The following is a 14,631-nucleotide window of genomic DNA, read 5'->3' on the forward strand; positions in this document are numbered from 1 at the left end:
AAGCTTCCAGATAGATTTTTTTTTTTTTTTTGAGGACTGAACGGTGTAAAACATTTAACTCTCTTTTTATTATGCAGCATGATTTTTAACTTAAGCTCTCTGTGTTCTTCATTTTTTACTGCTTCAGCATGCTGAGACTATATCTAAAATCTGATTGTGAAGAAGATGCTTAGGCTGTGTTCTAAAACTTAATAACTTACAGCACTCGCTAGTAATTCCCTTATTGTATCATTTGAACTTCATCTTTTTCTTAGAGGTGGAAATACTATACAAACCTGCTAAGTAAATAATTCAAAGTGATATTTAACCTAAAACTTGTGTACTCTTCACGTTTTTAATTGACACATTAGGCTCCCAGTTTGTGTTTCATTATGAGTCTGAATGTTTGAAATCTATATTATCAGTATTCAGATAGTTCAAATAAGCTGTGTTAGACTTTTCCTCTAAAGATTGTGTTTGGTATAGCTCAAACCTTACCTCTCCTCAATTTCCAAATATCATCATAAACTGTTTGCTCCTAACAGTCTRAATAGTATCAGTAGTCAGGGTGATATGCAGATACAGGAGATTGAGACTGCATTTATATACCTTGTTCAAAATTGAGTTTACTGTGATATAATAGACTTAAGGGAATCTATACTGAAAGTTGCAGCTGCAAATTCTTCCCCTGAAAGATGCCAGATAATTTAATGACTCTTTTCTGAAACTGCTGTGTAAGACTGGAAACCATAAATGAGAATTTTTGAAGTGAAGTAATGCTCATCGATTGCTGCTAACTGCTTTTATTTTCTTAGAAAATGATGAGAGATAACAACTTGGTGAGACATCTGGATGCATGTGAAACTATGGGCAATGCAACAGCCATTTGCTCAGATAAAACAGGAACACTGACTATGAACAGAATGACCGTGGTCCAAGCCTACATCAATGAAAAACATTACAAAAAAATTCCAGAACCAGAAGCAATTCCAGAGAAAACAATGGCTTATCTTGTGACAGGAATTTCTGTTAATTGTGCTTATACTTCCAAAATACTGGTAAGTGGAGATTCCTTCATTCTTCAGCTTCCTCAAAAGATGCAAATTGGCTGATGGCCACATGGCTGTTTCAGTGTAAGTGTGTGGCACAATGCAGTGCAAGGTCTTTTTTGTATCTGCTGTAAATTGCTCAACCATTCATTTGAAACTCAATGGAAAAAAATAGCTTATTTCAGTTAGAACTGACAATTCAAAGATATAATCTCAGGAAGATACTTTSCTTTTAAGTTCACAGTTGTGCCTAAGTTTGTTTTTATAAGTGGAGTTATTTACCCTGCTTAGGGAGTGTCTTGGTTGGATTAGAGTGCTGCGTCAAAATAAACATTTAAGAGTAGTACATTAAGTAGAATATAATGAAAAAATATAAGTATAGGTGAGGATTTAAATGGCTTTTTTTTCAGATACTGTTGCATAAGTTTGTAAGCTTTAGAATTGTAATGTATTTGCCAAAAGGTTGTTTGAAACTTGCAAAGTACTTTGAAGTAAAAAGAGTTATGGATTGTTAAACATTTTAAAAATTGGATTATTTAACATTCTGTGTGCATTATTTTCTAAAATTCTAAACATAGCTTTCTTGCTGTAGTCATTCCAACATGTTACATAATTTATATTTTTAAATGCATAAAAATAATAATTAAGATTCAGTAAATGAATTGACATTTCAAGATTTTGTAGTAGCTTCCACTATGGATGCTTTGTACACAAAATAGCAGTGAAAACTCGGTTCAAAAGCTACTTATCAGCTAGAAAAAACGGTACACCTCTTCAAGAATTTCCACAGTAGCAGTATTTGAGGCAGCACAGAGAGTTTAACAGCACCAATTTCTCTGAAACAAAATGGAAATATGTTAATGAGTTACAGCATGTGAGGGGTTTCAGTCTATTTTCTAAAGGTCTTTCTGTATCAAGAGAAACATGAATATAAACTGACCAAGTCCCTTATGATTACAATTTTAATTGAATTACATCCACTGAAGGAGAGTTAGTTTCTTTTACAGAATCAGAGAGGGCTGAAGGGGATGTGTTGAGAGAACCTCTGATCCACTCCTCCTGATCAAAGCAGGGTCAACCAGAGCACTTTGCTCAGGGCTATGTCCACTCAGGCTTTAGGAATCTCAGAGGATGCAGATTTTGCAACCCTTGGGCAGCCTGATCAAGTATTTGATCACACTTAAGAGTAAAAAGGTGTTTCCATATCTTGAAATGGAATCTCAAGGGCTTCAGTTTGTATCCATTGCCTTTGTCCTCTCACTAGGCACCACTAGTCTTTACCATTGTTCCACTCCCCTACTTTATTCAGGCATTTGATACACACCAATAAGATTCTCCCAGTTTGAATAGTCTCAGCCCTTCCAGCTTTTCCTCATCTGTCAGGTGTTTGAGTCTCTGTATTATCATTGTGTGCCATGGATGTATTTATTTCTGGATGTTGATATCTCTGACTGGAGACCCCAGAACCACACCTCTGAAACTGCATGTTAAAATAAACATTTTGAAAGTGCCAGTATTCAGTACAGCCAAATTTAAAGTCTTGCAGCTCTGAACAATGAAAATAAACCACTGACTTATGATTAATGTAGTTCAGCTCTAGGCACCTGAGACGTGTCAGATTGAGTAAGAGCTTCTTCCTATTTTGCTGCAAAAAAAATAGTGTTATAGCTCTATAAGCTCAAATATTTTGAGAGGAATACTCCTTTGCTTATAGGACTAGTACGTGCAAATCCCAYATTGCTGGAATAAGAAACTTTTTCTGGTATTAAAGGGGTGGAAACTTTTTTTCTGAATTCTTTCCAGTTAAATAGGCCGTGGCCTGGAAAACAGAACTTGTAGTAAGACTTAAGAAGCTTAAAGTCTTAGTTTGTTCAGAAGAAGGCTAACAGGTGATGTGATCATAGTCTATAAGTCATTGAAGAATTATTACAGGAGACGATACTTAATTTAGCAGAAATAATGCCATTTAGCTTGCTTAGATCAGTATATGTGAACTTACCTGTACTTCTAAAATATGAAATAATTGTTCATGGTCCACACTCAGTTGATTGGATATATATATCAAGTAATGGAAAATATGTTTTAGAAAGGTCATGTTGGGATTGATATAAACTTAATGGGGATTGATATAAACTTAATGGCTGATTTCTGAAGGACTGAAGGATCCTAAACAGGTAGCAGAAGTTACCTTAAAAAAACAGCAGTATGATTTTTGAATCATGACTCATAGACATTCATAAAATAATTACTGAAAAATGAAACCTCCCCGTCCCAGAAATGAGCTTGTCCTTCCTTGTTTTCTAAGTGCTGTGCTTCAGTGGTTTATAAGTTAACCTAATCAGTGATGGTTCTTGTTCTTCTTGCAGCCTCCTGAAAAAGAAGGTGGCCTACCACGTCATGTTGGAAATAAGACTGAATGTGCCTTGCTGGGATTGCTCTTGGACTTAAAACGTGATTATCAGGATGTAAGAAATGAGATACCAGAAGAGGATTTGTACAAAGTCTACACTTTCAACTCTGTTAGAAAATCGATGAGTACTGTGTTAAAAAACTCTGATGGCAGTTTCCGGATATTCAGTAAAGGTGCCTCTGAGATAGTTCTTAAAAAGTAAGAGCAACTACTATTGAGATTCAGCACTTAAGTTTGGCTAAATGTTATTATAGGTGGGGAGACTGATATGCTAAACTTTGTCACATAGTCTGTGAAATACTTGTCTCTCTAATCATGAATAAGTGCAGTCTCATGCCTGTGTGACTGCAGCTTCACAGCTTGTCTCCTTCAGTTTGACTTTCTACAGTAAGATGGACAATTAGCACTTTAGTCACTTCAAACACCCCAGCCCCACCCCTCACAAAAAAAAAGAAAAAAGGAATAAAAGAAGAAAAAGTATATACTTGTGGTGCTTCAGTTAAACTATTTTACTTTTAGATGGTGTTGGTCAAAATGCTCATCTGTCTTCTAGTAAAATCGCATCMGTTGATATGCCTAAATTCCAGGAAGAACTTGTACCTTTGAAAAGCGATTACTTTTGGCATACTACTTCTTAGACTGTGCAACTTTATGTTCAAATTGATCATTTTAACAGGAAGTTGAACTTGAATGTTCGATCAGCTCGAGGAGTTTTAATGTGACAAAGCAATTGCTTCCTTATCCATCTGCCCATGTATAAAGGATTTATTAGAATGAGATTAGACTTAGAGAGCGATTAGGCACCACTGGGACAAACCTTTATAGGTGTGAAGTCATCTGTGGAAGCTAACTAGGTGAGGAGAGACGTCAAACCTTTTTATCATATTCTCTAGGAACAGCAGTGGGTAGCTAGGTCCTTTTTGGTTTTAATATCAAACTGTTTCAAGTCTGAGTATCACATAGCTGATGTTCATCAGTCCAATTTACTTTTTTGATTACTAATAGCKCCCCAAATAATTATCTAGAAAAGTAGTAATGTACTACTGAAAAAAGGTGAAATCTTCCTTCTCCTCAGCTTTTTTTCAGAGAACAAAAAAATCAGTCTTTAAAGTCTTGGTTGTCTTGGTATGGAACTTAAAATCTAAACTTTTTTTTGCATAGCTAAATTTTAAGACAACTCTCATCAGTGAATAGGTAACTCTCATCAGTGAATAGGTATGCCTATATTTACGTTAATTCTACCTTCTGAAGTACTTTGTAACTTATAATACTGGACAATTGAACTGTAGAAATCACTAGAACTCATTACTTCCAGACTCATGTGGACCACTTAATTTAAGAGCTGAGATAAGAAAATTAATAAGGGCATTTGGCAAAGAACAAGAAAACCTTGGACTGATTTGGATATTATTGGAATAGTATCCAAATAGGAAACTTCTTCAGAGAATGCACTGCTTAGGAAAAACACTTAGCCATCATAAGCTGCTTCATATGCAGTACTTGTAACCTGGTTTGTCAGTTGTTCTGCTCCTTCTGTATTGTAACATATATGACTGCACTTGAATGCTGAAACTTAAACATGAACATTTATAAGACACAAATGAGTCACTAATAAGTGTAAAAGAAATGCAGAATTTTTGTAAGCAGAGCTCCTTTTTTTTCTTATCACTAAGTGAAGTATTTGAAGTGAGTTTCAATGCAGTCTTCACATAGAACTTCTTTACATGCATTTAGTCATCTTGGAATGTTTTAATTTGTCACCAGCCTTATGATCGCAGCTAGATATCCTTAATGATTGCTGACACTTGAACAAATAACCAAGATCAGGAAATTCACATAGATTTCAAATTTAAGTTATGGTGGGAATTTTAAAGCTCTAAGGAACTGCTTCATTTTAATTTCCTGTTTAAAGTGGAAACTTTTAGGGAATTCCTTAAATCCTTGGGCTAAACATTTAACTGTAACAGCAGTCACCTTTGCAGTGTTCTGCAAGGTCTAAACCTGCTATTTAATGAAAGCCATGGGGTTTTTTTGGGTTTTTTTTTGTTCGGGTCTTTTTTTGTTTGGTTTTTTTTTTTTGTGTGTTGGTACTAATTTGTATAACCAGTGCATGTGGTGTTATTTTACAGCAAAACTTTTCAGAGGATGCATGAACAAGACTAAATTTCTTGTTCAAAATATTTGGTAGTGTTGGGTTCATGGCATCAATATTTRTAAAGTACATACGCTGTCCTTGACAGCAGCGGCATCTTTGGCATGAAGTAACAACTAAGAGAGCATGTATAGAAATGCCACAGTACATAGCAGTGAATCTAGTCTTTTATACAAACATTTAAATCAGTTTAAGTATTTGTTTTTAATTTAATATTTCACATTGCCTCAGATGCCAGATGCCCTCTGAATTATCTGCACTTAGATTGGGGGGGCAAGGGGAGGGCTGCAAGCCTTCCGATTCTTAAGGGTAGCAGTACCTTATTTTGCTTACAGTGCTGTGAGTTTGGTGCCTGCAGCTGCTAAAGCAGCTCCTGCATGTTCTGAAAGTGTGCTTACTTCTGAGGCTGTATTGCTGTTAATAAGGTTGGGATTATTTTGTCAAACTTGAATCTGGATTGCCTGACTCAAGCAGTGCAGGCACCAGTTTTTTGCATACAATGGAGAAAGGGATGGTAACTAATGTTTGTATGCAAAATTCTTCAGGCRTTACTGTCATCCTGGGATGACTGGCTCAGTCAGCTTTCTACAGAAAGGATGTTTTTGCAACTGAACAAATAAAATGTGTATGGAGAAGATTACTTTAGAGATGCTGCTACTGTCTTCTAGTGCCTGTGAGCCTGGTAAAAAGAAAGCTTATAGAAACTTATTGGAGTTGATTAATAAGCTAAAGAGTGGGCTGAACATCTGCTTAAAATGTGATAACTCTTTAACCCTTCCTTTCAGGTGCTTCAAAATACTGAGTGCTAATGGAGAACCAAAGGTATTTAGACCTAGGGACCGTGATGATATTGTGAAAACTGTAATTGAGCCAATGGCTTCTGAAGGTCTCAGAACCATCTGCCTGGCATTCAGAGACTTCCCAGCAGGGGAGCCTGAGCCAGAGTGGGACAACGAAAATGATATCGTTACTGGTCTGACCTGCATTGCTGTTGTTGGGATTGAAGACCCTGTGAGACCTGAGGTAGGGTCACCAGCTAAGCTGTAGTGATTCTCTTGAATGGGATTCATGTTTTTCGTCATGCAGATTACAAGAAACAGAAGTGCTATTGTATGCCTTAAGCATAGTGAATAAATGAAAATCTAATTTCTTGAAGGGAAAGTTAATGGAGCTATAAAAGCAGATTAAAACTACTTAATGTCACTTATGCTGTGTTACTGAAGCTCTGTGCAAACTAATAACTTAAGGTGCTTACTGTGCAGGGTCTCAGCAAATGAAACAACTTGTCATTTTTTTTTACCACTTGGAATATTAGGACTTTAGGTTTGGATTAGCCACTGTGCTTGTTGCCAGCTTCTCATGGGGAATGATGGAGAGAGGTGAGCTTGTCACCTGAGAACTGAGAGCAAGGAGTTTGGCTTGGGGTTGAGGTGTAAAAGTGAAAGCTTTTATTCCACATGCACATGAAAATGGGGGCTGAGCTGTACTCTTGGCATTTCTGAGTAAAAGTCATGTGCGAAGTGGCACAGTATGAGCTGTAGGTTATTTCACATTATCATGTACTCAGTACAGAGTAATATGTCATGAGGTTTTTGTGGTAYTTTTGAATTCTGCAGTATTTGAAAAATTGCAAAAGGGAGGGGAACTGACATAACAGCAACACAAAGCCTGTTGATAGAATTGCCATTTGTGTGGATTTTAGGGAAAGAATTGTGGTATGCTTTTTTTTTTTTTTAATTTTATGTTGCATAACTACAGTTTTAATTTTTTAAATGAGAGTTAKCCTATATGGAGCCACAAACATTCCTTTCCCTCACATGTCTAGATTTATATAACTAATGTACAGTTTCTGAGCCTGTGGGGTTTTTTCCTTGCTTACAGGTACCTGATGCAATAAGAAAATGTCAACGTGCAGGCATAACTGTACGTATGGTCACCGGTGATAACATTAACACTGCTCGTGCTATTGCATTAAAATGTGGTATTTTGAATCCTGGTGAAGACTTCCTGTGTTTAGAGGGCAAGGACTTTAACAGGAGAATACGCAATGAAAAAGGAGAGGTAAGCATGCTGACTGCATGGTCAAGCACATCAACAGGTATTCTAAGCCTCTACCTGTGTAAAATATAATCAATGCTCTTTCTGCAGATAGAGCAAGAGCGAATAGATAAAATTTGGCCAAAGCTCCGTGTTCTTGCAAGATCTTCTCCCACTGACAAACACACTCTAGTAAAAGGCAAGTAAAAACTCTGAGATTTTAAGTAAAGCTAGAATTTTTTTTTGTGTGCTTCTAGGAAAAAACATCAGGTCGGAACAGTGGGAAATGTCTATGAAGGTGCTTTCAACTGTTTTTTCTTTCTGCTCGAGAAATGGAGCCAAAAAGAACTTTTTTAGTGACTATTGGTTTTGTTTGTTTTGTTTTGTTTTTTTAATGACTGAGGAAGACAAAGTTAGGTTTCTCTTTCAGGTTAAGTCTTTGCCGTGTTGTCAATTTAGAACTGTAACACCTCTATGTCACTTTATTTTAGGCATAATTGACAGCACTGTCTTTGACCAGAGGCAAGTTGTAGCAGTAACTGGTGATGGTACCAATGATGGTCCAGCTTTGAAGAAGGCAGATGTTGGATTTGCTATGGTATGTTTTTTTTTTTTTAAATCCTCAATACTTTATCAATAACTTACCAAATTACTTCAGATTAAAAAACATTTTTTTTTTCATGTGCCTAGTATAAAACTGTGTTAATGAAGTCAGCTTTCCAAATTAACTGTGATTTTATTTGATGGAAAATGTTCTTGTGCTATTCACCATTGAATAAAATTTAAAAAATGCAGATTTTTAATTACTTGCAAGTCAACAAATGTTTTACACAAAAGCTTGTTGCAAAGTATTGGAACAGAATTACTGATACTGAAGATTTCTGAAATATTTTCAACATAGAACAAGGTTACTTTAGGTGGTAAATAGCATACTGTGTTGGCTTTGAGTAAAGTTCATATGCAATATGGAATGAGCTTTATCATGTGTTTCCTGTTAAGGATGCATAGGAATGGGGAGACCATAATGAAAGAKACTACCAGTTGATGTTTAAATTGGCTTTGGTGGCCATATCTAGTACATCTGAAATACAACTGAAGCAAAAGCATTTTATGACAGGGTAGGATCTGCACTTGTCTGGATGATTTGTTAAATTACATGGCTTTCACATGACTGCCAAACCGTGTCTTGTCTTACAAGTGCTAATACTGAATAGACTCATGCCTTAAGTATGTAGGTTTGAGCTTTTTTCTGTTTCTTTCAAGACACGTGGTAAAAGAGATTCCTCAAGCTTCATTTTGCTGCAAGATTCCTCTTCAGTCTTAGGCATAATAGGTACAGTTTGGTCCTAGCAGGACCAGATGRTCTTAAAGCATTTGAAGGGAAAGAAAAAAACTAAGACCACACTCTTCCTGTACCACAGAAACGCTGACTCAGATTCTACTCCTGAGAGAAAAAATGGGAAAGATTCCACATCATTCTCAAGGAGCTTTTTACAAAAACATAACTTAAAAATTTGACAGCTACGTATGAAATGTTCTCTAAACTGTAACAGACTGAACAATTATCTAGTGTTTTGGTGTGGTATAGCTGCTGTAGTTGCCACTGTCAGGGGCAGATTTGTTTATCTGTTGTAAATGTTTCCTGCAATTGCTGTCTGTGTTTATCTGTAAGTAAAAAACTCTCAAACTGCTTACTTAAATAGCACTTAAAACATACCATCCACTAGAGGATATCTGAAGGTGCACACATAGTTGTGCAGGTGACTAATTTCTTTGACAAAATAATATATCAAGAATAAGGGTCATTAAATTTGCTATTGAGTTGGGGTTTGGAATGCCAAAAGAAAAATAAAGATCTTTGAAGTGGGTATTAWGCAAAACACAACTGTTCGGATACAGTGGGAAACGTAGAGGTTCTTAAAATTTAAGAATGTCATGTTGTATTGCAATGCATATGCAATGGCATTGCATATTCTACTGTTTAATGCTAATGCCCTTCTKCAAAAGGTAATCTTTATCATTCTGTGTTTCAAGCACATGTTGCCTGCTGCTGCAGTCCTCCCAACAAAATGATTAGGGCAAAGCCTGAACTGTAGCACTGCACCATCTGGTGGCCTTCAGCTTGAATAGGGCTCAGTAATATTTCTTTGGGAGGACTTAGTGTATTGTCAATTTTCAGATTAGTATTAATGTCTTTTAAAGACAACATTACATTGTTTGTTTACATTTTCCCATGCTTGAATAGTACTTTAAAGTAGAATTTGTTTCAGTAGGCCTTTAGATTCTTATTTTGAAGGAGTCCATTAGACATGGTGCATCCCAGTGAATGCTGACCAAGGGCATAACAGCTTTTGGCATAAAAAGTCAGTGCATCTTGTTATATGTCATAATGTTTTTCTTTTTCTACCAGGGTATTGCTGGAACAGATGTAGCTAAAGAAGCTTCTGACATTATCCTTACAGACGACAACTTCACAAGTATTGTTAAAGCAGTTATGTGGGGACGAAACGTCTACGACAGTATCTCCAAGTTTCTTCAGTTTCAGCTTACTGTCAATGTAGTAGCAGTAATTGTTGCTTTTACAGGAGCATGTATAACACAGGTACGTACCACTGGGGGATTGTTTCAGCTAATAAGGGTTGAAAAAGTCATGATTGATTAACTCTTGAGTTTTCAAACTTTCAGTTACATTGYAGACCAAAGCACACAATGCTCCTCAGAACATGCCAATATTGTATAATAAATGGTTTTAATAGCTGTAATTTGTGCACTTCTATTGGAGGGTTAATGTATCTGTCTTTATAGGATTCTCCACTTAAAGCTGTGCAGATGCTCTGGGTAAATCTCATAATGGACACATTAGCTTCTCTTGCCCTGGCAACAGAACCACCCACTGAAGCTCTTCTGTTGCGAAAGCCTTATGGTAGAAACAAACCATTGATTTCTCGTACAATGATGAAGAATATTCTGGGTCATGCATTCTACCAGCTGGTAGTTGTCTTCACGCTCCTGTTTGCTGGTAAGAATACTGAGGCTTTGCAAAGTTATTCTGAATGTTGTAGAGACATTAAAAATTTTTTGTTGTTCTAGTGTATGTGTAAAGACACTAATAAAGCTGTCCATAAATGCCTTTTATACACAGGTGAGAAAATTTTTGATATCGATAGTGGAAGAAATGCACCTCTGCATGCTCCTCCTTCAGAGCATTATACTATAGTATTTAATACATTTGTGATGATGCAGCTTTTTAATGAAATTAATGCCCGAAAAATTCATGGTGAAAGAAACGTTTTTGAAGGAATCTTTAACAACGCTATCTTCTGTTCTATTGTGCTGGGGACATTTGTTGTGCAGGTAAGCAGATTTTTGGAGGGCAGAGGGAAAATGCATTTAGTACACTGATATACTTGCTTACCTTGGAAATGCCAATCAACTAGTGCCAGAGATGTAATTTCTACAATGAGAAAAACCTTCAATGTCAAGCACACAATAAGTCAGTTGTAAGTGCAGCTTGATCTTGTTTTCAGATAAGCCCTCTTTGAAATTGCTAAAACTGGAATGTAGTTATCCTTTGAATTTTCTAGTCCTTCAATTTGATCTCAGTGTTCTAGTCTCTTGGCAAAATATGAAGAAAATGTATGTGTTGTCTATCCATTCATCCCTTGCCCCTAAATCTTCCGTGTAATATTTGCCGGTGCAGCTGAACAAGAGTCCACCTAAACCATTACAGAAAAGGTACAACTTCTTTTATTTCCTGAATCAGAATCGGACATGAATAAACTTTAGAAATTGAAGTACCAGTGTTTACCTTGCTGGCACAGAAATTAGTGATACCTACTGGTATATATTGTAGAGGTCCTGTTTTAAGTGAAAAAAAACCTCTGATATCCAAGGACCTTGTTTTGGGGCATCTAGGGGAATTCATGAAAGCTAATTAGTTAACTTAATCTAATTTCCTTTGTTATCATATACTATCTTCCACTGATTGGGTTCACATGCTGATGTTGAGAAACAACAAGTTAAAATTGAATATACAGAAAATAATTTACAAGAAATACTTTTACCTTCCAAATAGCCTTAACTTTAATTAATCAGAAGAAATAACAAATAAATCAGTATATTACTTAATTTCAAAACCCATTTTCATTTTTGATCAAATTATTTTGGACATAACGTATAACCTATACATTAAGCTTGTCCTTAGACTTGGTATTCCATCAAGTTGATGGAATTCACGTCAGTTCAAGCATTGGAAATATRTGCACCTCTGCTTCACGTTAAGTTAGGGCACTTACTCTCACAGGTTTAGATTTTTGTAGATGACACTTGTTAAGAAAGCTACTCTTAGTTTCAGGGTTGCATATGCAGGAGATTGATTGTTGTAGAACAAAACCAACCATTTAGAAATTACTCCTGACTGCCCCTGTGTTCCCTTGATAAATTTTGCAGACCAAATATCTTCCCAGCTCCTGATTTGTCAGTGTTTCATTCTGAGTTAATAACAGAAGATACTCTTTGCCTTTTCAGCTGTTGGGTGTCCTACTTAATGTTCAATACCGTGTCTCCTTTTCATGCCTGCCGTGCTACTTTGAATTGTTGATTCTCAGGGCAGWCTTCCATGAATATAATTCCTATGCAGAGAGACACCTTGCTCATTAGGGCCCGTACGGCTTGTTGTAATAGCTAAGTCAGTAGGAGCTTATTTAATTTAGCCTTTGAGATCTCTGCCCCCTTTCCCCAAACCTACTGCAAGTGGTGATTTAAAGTCTGATGTTTAACATGTGTGTGATACATAGTAATATCCTGTAAAATTACTTCTGAAATACTTTGTGTCTTGTGGATCCATGAATTCTTTTGATACGAGTTTGTGAATCGGTTAAGTTCCAAGATGGGTGTTCATATAAAGAGTACTCACTATATATTTGCAACATCAAGTACACGTTGTAATAGTGAAATGAAGGGAAGAAACTGCATGTAAAATTGAGGAGTGTTACATTTGAGCAATAAATGGGTAGTTCTTAAAACACGGGAAAGCATGAAAATATGACTTAGGTTTGGAAACTGCTCAAACTGCTGAGACAGTGGAAGAATATGCTTAATAACATGAAAAATCCTGTTGCAGACCTGCCTGTTGTGATCCTAAAGCATTAGGGAATTTTCTAGTAATGGGTCACTGATACATGTTTAATTATGTTGTTCTTCACAGATAATTATTGTKCAGTTTGGTGGGAAACCTTTCAGTTGCTCAGAACTCTCAATTGAACAGTGGCTATGGTCCATTTTCCTGGGCATGGGCACACTACTTTGGGGCCAGGTAAACCAGCATCTTTTAAAAATGCCAAATATCTACTTGCAATAGTATACTTTAAATGGAAAATGCAAATACACTAGCATTTAGATCTTTCAAGTGGACTATATGAATATATGGAGACTAACAGTAAATGTTAATTAACATTGACTCATTCAATAGCTAGAAAGTCCTTAGTTGAATATTTCTTCCTCAGAGTTGGTCAGTTTTTTACATTTCATAACTAGATGCTGTGGCTGTTTTGTTTAGCAATTTTTAACCAGAAGCAGCTGTAGTTACTATTTAAATATGAAATTATATCTTCTGACAGATATGAGTACCAGAAATTTTTGCAAGAATACAAGATGCAATGAACATGTTAATGATAAAATATATTTGACTTGATGTTTAATGGTTTTCTTGAGAAATTGGAATTGGTAAACTTGACAGTACTTTCTTGAATTAAAAACCTGGAGTAGCAAGAAATGCAGCAAAACTCAAACCAACTTTCTCTTTAATCTTCATTTGCATAATTTTGACATGATTGAAAGTCCTCCCACCTATTAAGGCATTACATTTGGACTTTTTTTCCTTCCCCCTCCCCCCAGAGTGTCATTACTATTGCATGCACAACAGTGCTTGTAAGCAGCAAGCTTATTTACGTGAAACTTTAGAGCTACAGAGTTTTCTATTATTTAATGACATAGTTGTCTAAACTTTTCATACCACATGAAGAGTTTTCCATTACAGTTTCTTTCCTTCCACTAAGTAAAAGACACTTCATGTTTCACCATAAAATTGATAGGATGAGTTTTAGTTGTCTATACACATATAGACACATTTTAGAAGTCACTAAGCTTTTTAAAAGGTTCTCTGGAAAATTAATTATTTAAAAAAATCAAATGGAGTCACTCTGAGGTTTAAAAGTAGCCTAGAAGAGAATTGAGATGGCTTGAAATACCTTTGACCCAAAGTATCTTGAAAGGGCAAAGCTTCCTTGCTGCAGTTCATGCTGCTCTAGCGTCTCATTAAAGTCAAAGAGCTTTAATTTTCTGAGAATAATAGAAACTGAAATGTGAGCTATGAGCATTCATAGTAGCAGTTTCAATATAAAGGACTGCTTATTTTGCTTTTGGAGCAGTCTTTTTGCCTCTGCAGCTTCAGAAATAGTCTTCTAGGTTTGTGATGATCAAGGAAAGCAGTCTTGGATGGGATGTATCAAAAGATGACTCCCCTTGACCATGTGTAGCTTTTGTTTAAGATACATAAAGTGCTATGCACCAAGTAGCAAAGTAACCCTTGAGATACGTACAATTTTGGAAACATCACTCACCTTGCAAATGGATTGATATCTTGCAGGTCACAAATGAATGAATGTCTCTTCTGTATTACTAAATTAACTGTGGTTACTGTAGTTGATGGAGGTCCCACTTGGTGACACATTATACTCATCAAGCAGATGAAATTCTAAAAGCTCTAGTACAAATACAATCTACAAGACTAATGGCTTTTGTAGCTTCAGTAATGCTCCTTCCTGGCATTGTCAGTGTGGAATTCTTTGTCCTTGGCAAGGTTGTTTTGTAGTTCAAGTTTAGTTTTACACCTCGGTTGAGGTAGTAAGTATATTCACAGCTTTGCAACTATTCAGCTGGAGTGTCTGTTTTACATTGATACACTCATCTTGTTTATGTAATTAGTTTTTTCAACTTTGCTAATT

General features: G+C 36.1%; 1 protein-coding gene across 1 annotated transcript in view; it reads left to right on the plus strand.

The window, feature by feature from the left end:
- The window catches only part of ATP2B1 (ATPase plasma membrane Ca2+ transporting 1), a 60,240-nt gene that overhangs the window by 37,705 nt on the left and 7,904 nt on the right, over nucleotides 1–14,631 (plus strand). Inside the window, exons 10-19 of the mRNA XM_057381134.1 lie at nucleotides 795–1,037; nucleotides 3,395–3,636; nucleotides 6,376–6,613; nucleotides 7,472–7,651; nucleotides 7,739–7,826; nucleotides 8,119–8,225; nucleotides 10,038–10,229; nucleotides 10,433–10,646; nucleotides 10,770–10,981; nucleotides 12,834–12,941. Of these exons, the coding sequence (XP_057237117.1) occupies nucleotides 795–1,037; nucleotides 3,395–3,636; nucleotides 6,376–6,613; nucleotides 7,472–7,651; nucleotides 7,739–7,826; nucleotides 8,119–8,225; nucleotides 10,038–10,229; nucleotides 10,433–10,646; nucleotides 10,770–10,981; nucleotides 12,834–12,941 (1,824 nt within the window). The remainder of the gene's footprint in view (nucleotides 1–794; nucleotides 1,038–3,394; nucleotides 3,637–6,375; nucleotides 6,614–7,471; nucleotides 7,652–7,738; nucleotides 7,827–8,118; nucleotides 8,226–10,037; nucleotides 10,230–10,432; nucleotides 10,647–10,769; nucleotides 10,982–12,833; nucleotides 12,942–14,631) is intronic.

The sequence above is a fragment of the Malurus melanocephalus genome, unplaced genomic scaffold (assembly GCF_030028575.1).
Source record: "Malurus melanocephalus ecotype Western Australia unplaced genomic scaffold, MMel_1.1 scaffold_493, whole genome shotgun sequence".
NCBI lineage: Eukaryota > Metazoa > Chordata > Aves > Passeriformes > Maluridae > Malurus > Malurus melanocephalus.